The sequence below is a fragment of the Podarcis filfolensis genome, assembly GCF_964270895.1.
Source record: "Podarcis filfolensis genome assembly, chromosome: 5".
Taxonomy (NCBI): Eukaryota; Metazoa; Chordata; class Lepidosauria; order Squamata; family Lacertidae; genus Podarcis; species Podarcis filfolensis.
Window position 1 is genome coordinate 27,145,566 of NC_139608.1, and position 4,863 is coordinate 27,150,428.

At 43.8% G+C, this 4,863-nt stretch overlaps 1 protein-coding gene across 2 annotated transcripts in view; it reads left to right on the plus strand.

Annotated features, from left to right (window-relative positions):
* The window catches only part of PCOLCE2 (procollagen C-endopeptidase enhancer 2), a 29,257-nt gene that overhangs the window by 20,123 nt on the left and 4,271 nt on the right, over positions 1-4,863 (plus strand). Inside the window, exons 7-8 of one of the 2 annotated variants that reach the window (XM_083613864.1) lie at positions 268-354; positions 1,428-1,595. In XM_083613864.1, coding sequence (XP_083469990.1) covers positions 268-354; positions 1,428-1,595 — 255 coding nt within the window. The remainder of the gene's footprint in view (positions 1-267; positions 355-1,427; positions 1,596-4,863) is intronic. The other variant, XM_083613865.1, reaches the window with a different exon arrangement.

Consider the following 4,863-nt stretch of genomic DNA (forward strand, 5'->3'; position numbering starts at 1 on the left):
AATGTGAGGTTTGATCACTGACACACATTGTACAACTCTGTTAGAGCTGGAACTGCAGCAAACAGCAAAAGTACATGGCGCAAATACAGAATACTGGTTTCTTTGAAGTACGGTGTGTCTGGATTATGTGGGGTTTTTGCTTTGGGAATGTCAGTTCTCTCTGTATTTAATAGAGTAAACACACAGGAAAAATGAAAGTACCTTTTAAATGACTTCTGAAACACTTGAACTGACTTCACTAACTCTGCTTTCTCGACCTCTTTGGAGAAGCGGTGAAGCCTACAGTTGCACTGTGCCAGCAAAAATGCAGAAGGAGCGGAACTCTTGAGAGCAGTTACTGTTCAAGTAACTTCGGTAAGAGCAGCAAGTATTTTTTCCCCTTTCAACCAGTGACTTGGGCATGTATGCTTAGTTTCATGGGAGGGTCAGAGCCACTTATTTGTAAACTACCATTAGTGTACAAGGAAATTCTTTCAGATCATAGTACTTGCATCTCTTATACTGTGTCTATGACTCAGTTATATGCCTTCAGATGTTTTACAGAGAAGACAGTGTGGATGTTTGTCAGGGGAAAAAACTGTTCCAGTCTAAACAAAACTGAACAAACAGAAAGCAAACTGTTGCTCTATGAAAGTGTTGATTCAGTGATGATGCTGGCATGTTGTCTTCTTGGAACAGCCTGTATTCCTTATTCACTGTGACAATTTTGTTGTATGTACTCCTGTAATTCTGGTTTCATAATACTTCTTGGAAATCCTTCTCTGCAATGCAAAAGTTGTTCATTATGGTAAAGACCTGTGCATCTTCTCCTTACCTATTTAGATATAAAACTGTGATGATTGATAATATTTGATTCAAATTGTTAGTTGCTTTAACTTGTGCAGGGCAACCCAAAGCAACTTACAACCAAACATTTATATGTGGTTGTCTCAATGCAACCGGGCAACGCAACGAGCATAATACTTAGGGGCCAACCCAAACGCTGCTAACTCTGTAGCCCAGCAGGGCCTTGCTACACATTGTGGCTGTGGCAGAAGTTGGTAGGAACATGCAGATCACTATGCCACCCTGGACCCACCACCAAACTGCACCTATCCTACTGCAAAGTGGGGGTTGGAAGACAGAAAGATGAGTGTAAGATATTGACTCCACTTCTTGTTAATGTTACAGCATCTCCAAATTACAGTCCTTTTAAGATTCTGTGAACCACCAAGGCAGCCTTGTTAATTGGGTGGTCAGTCAGTGTCCCAAACAAACAACTCACAATGAAAAAGGACACTTGTCTAACTTACATAGCCATAGCCAAAGGACGTACTTGTTTGAGACTTTTATCTTCTGTGTACATAAAGGTGAAGTGGTCATGTAACTGTTTCATTGTGTTCCAATCACATTCCAGTGTATTAATCCTATGTATTTCTTTTATCTAGTAATAACTGGATCCATTATCACAACCAACATTAAAGGTGGAAGCTTGCATGCAACGGTATCAATTATTAACGTCTACAAAGAAGGAAATTTAGCGATCCAACAAGCAGGCAAAAATATGAGTGCCAAGATCATTGTTGTTTGTAAACAGTGTCCTCTTATCAGAAGAGGTAAGTGATTAACAGAATTCTGCTTTTTGCAAATAACACTAATTTCCTAATTACTTCTTTAATTTTCAATAACTTTCTCAGGACACTTTATTCAGAATCAGATTGATCCTTTATAGAACAAAATGTCAAAGCAAACTATCCAAATATTACATACTGATGGGTGTTTTTTTTAACATACTGATGAATGTTTGAGAAAATTCAGAGACCATAACAATTTGATTATAGAATTGCTTTTCTGTAAGTTCTTCAGTTAATCAAAATTAGTTAAATAGTGCAAATGAGTTGAATGAGAAGAGAGGATTGGTTGCTGAATCCGCTGTTATAAAGGTCATACCTCTGTAGACCAAGACAAATCTAGGATAATGGTAGACATACACACATCTTTAAAACTGAAATATATTGAGGGTGAAAATTTGGATTCAATTTACCAGTTCACCATCTACTTGCATTATGCCACTATTTGACTCTCCTGTAGGCAAATAGAGAAGGCTTACTGCTCATTCTGAATCAGACCGGACATGGGCTAGAGCTCAATGTCGAGCCTACCAAGTGGCAATGGCGACGGCGAAGAGGGCCTTCTTCGCCGCCTCCATTGCATCTGCAGAAAACAGCAGCAGGAGACTTTTTCAGGTGGTTCGCAATCTATCGGAACCACCTGCACCACCGGGGCCTGGTAGGGACCCCAAGATCTCCTGCAATGCTTTTGCAAAGTTTTTTGCAGATAAAGTCGTTCAGATTCAGGAGGTAGACTCCACCGTGGGAGCAGGGCCAGGGTGGGAGAGTGCTAGAGTTCTGTCTAGTCCTGTTACATGGGATCAATTCCAATCTGTTACCTCCGAGGATGTGGACAGGCTGCTTGGACAAGTGAAACCGACCACCTGTCTCCTTGATCCTTGCCCATCCTGGCTGATAAAAGCGAGCCGGGAAGGGCTGGGCGATGGGCTCTGCGGGGTGGTGAATGCTTCAATCTGTGAGGGAGCCTTCCCAGACCCACTGAAAGAGGCGGTCATTAAACCGCTTCTTAAAAAAACATCTTTAGACCCAGCCAATTTGGCCAACTATCGCCCAGTCTCAAATTTACCATTCTTGGGCAAGGTGATTGAGCGGGTGGTTGCCAAACAACTCCAAGCACGCCTGGAGGGTGCGGACTATTTGGATCCCTTCCTATCGGGATTCAGGCCTCACCATGGGACTGAAACTGCCTTGGTCGCGCTGGTTGATGATCTCCGGCGGGCTAGGGACAAAGGTGAGAGCTGTTTCCTAGTTCTGCTGGATCTCTCAGTGGCCTTTGACACCATTGACCATAACATCCTTCTGGACCATCTAGAGGGGCTGGGAGCTGGGGGCACTGTTATACGGTGGTTCCGCTCCTTTCTCCTGGGCCGTGTCCAGAAAGTGTGTGGGGGCGATGAGTGTTCAGACCCCTGGGCTCTCACTTGTGGGGTGCCTCAGGGTTCCGTCCTCTCCCCCATGCTTTTTAACATCTATATGAAGCCGCTGGGAGAGATCATCAGGGGGTTTGGGCTGGGTGTTCATCAGTATGCAGATGACACCCAGCTCTACCTCTCTTTCAAATCAGAACCAGTGAAGGCGGTGAAGGTCCTGTGTGAGTGCCTGGAGGCAGTTGGAGGATGGATGGCGGCTAACAGATTGAGGTTGAATCCTGACAAGTACTGTTTTGGGGGGACAGGGGGCGGGCGGGTGTGGGGGATTCCCTGGTCCTGAATGGGGTAACTGTGCCCCTGAAGGACCAGGTGCGCAGCCTGGGAGTCATTTTGGACTCACAGCTGTCCATGGAGGCACAGGTTAATTCTGTGTCCAGGGCAGCTGTCTACCAGCTCCACCTGGTACGCAGGCTAAGACCCTACCTGCCCGCAGACTGTCTTGCCAGAGTGGTGCATGCTCTAGTTATCTCCCGCTTGGACTACTGCAACACGCTCTACGTGGGGCTACCTTTGAAGGTGAGCCGGAAACTGCAATTAATCCAGAATGCGGCAGCTAGACTGGTGACTGGGAGTGGCCGCCGGGACCACATAACACCGGTCCTGAGAGATCTGCATTGGCTCCCAGTACGTTTCCGAGCACAATTCAAAGTGTTGGTGCTGACCTTTAAAGCCCTAAACGGCCTCGGTCCTGTATACCTGAAGGAGCGTCTCCACCCCCATCGTTCAGCCCGGACACTGAGATCCAGCGCCGAGGGCCTTCTGGCGGTTCCCTCATTGCGAGAAGTAAGGTTACAGGGAACCAGACAGAGGGCCTTCTCGGTAGTGGCGTCTGCCCTGTGGAACGCCCTCCCAGCAGATGTCAAGGCAATAAACAACTATTTTACTTTTAAAAGACAACTGAAGGCAGCCCTCTTTAGGGAAGTTTTTAATGTCTGATGCTGTACTGTTTCAGTTGGAAGCTGCCCAGAGTGGCTGGGGAAACCCAGCCAGATGGGCGGGGTATAAATAAATAAATTATTATTATTATTATTATTATTATTATTATTATTATTATTATTATTATTTTCATCCAAATCAATCAAACTCAATGTAGAAAAGCAAACTCAATGTAGAGCAGGCACTAGTGGGGCATAATGAAAATTAAATAAAAGTCAGTTTTTTCCAACATTTTAGTGAGCATCTGTTGATTAAAAAAATTAGACAATGTAACAGTGATTGCACTGCTGTTAACTTTTTAACAGTTAACTTTATGCCTCCTTATCACCTTAAAGTGAAAGGACCTGTTCATAATCTCATCTCAATACATCCTAATATTCCCAAAACATCCAACCCTATGCCATGGATACCTTCCACAACTGAACTTATTCTTCATTAAAGGTAAATATTCAGTTTTAAAATTAATTAATGTTCACTCTAATCCAGGAATACTCAATATCGTGCCTTCCTGATTTCATTGCACTCCAACTTCCATCAGCCCCATCTAGCATGGCAGTGTTCAAGGATGGTGGAAACTATGGTCCGGTAATGTTTGGAGGACATCACATTGGCAATTCCCTGGTCTGGTGTTTACAGTTCTGAATAAAGTCCGATCTGTTTCCCTCTCTGAGAGGAGAAACCAAAAGATGATATACCCTGAAATCTACATATTCAACTAAGAGATTATAAAAGCTATAGAAGGCCATTGGCCATTAACAATACAGATATACAGGTTTACTCAATGATCACACTATAAAAATTGCATGAAATAATAGAACTGTATTTTCCAAATTGTAGAACCAGAAATTCTGTTCCACTATTTTTTAAAACTCTTCCCCTCTCAACAG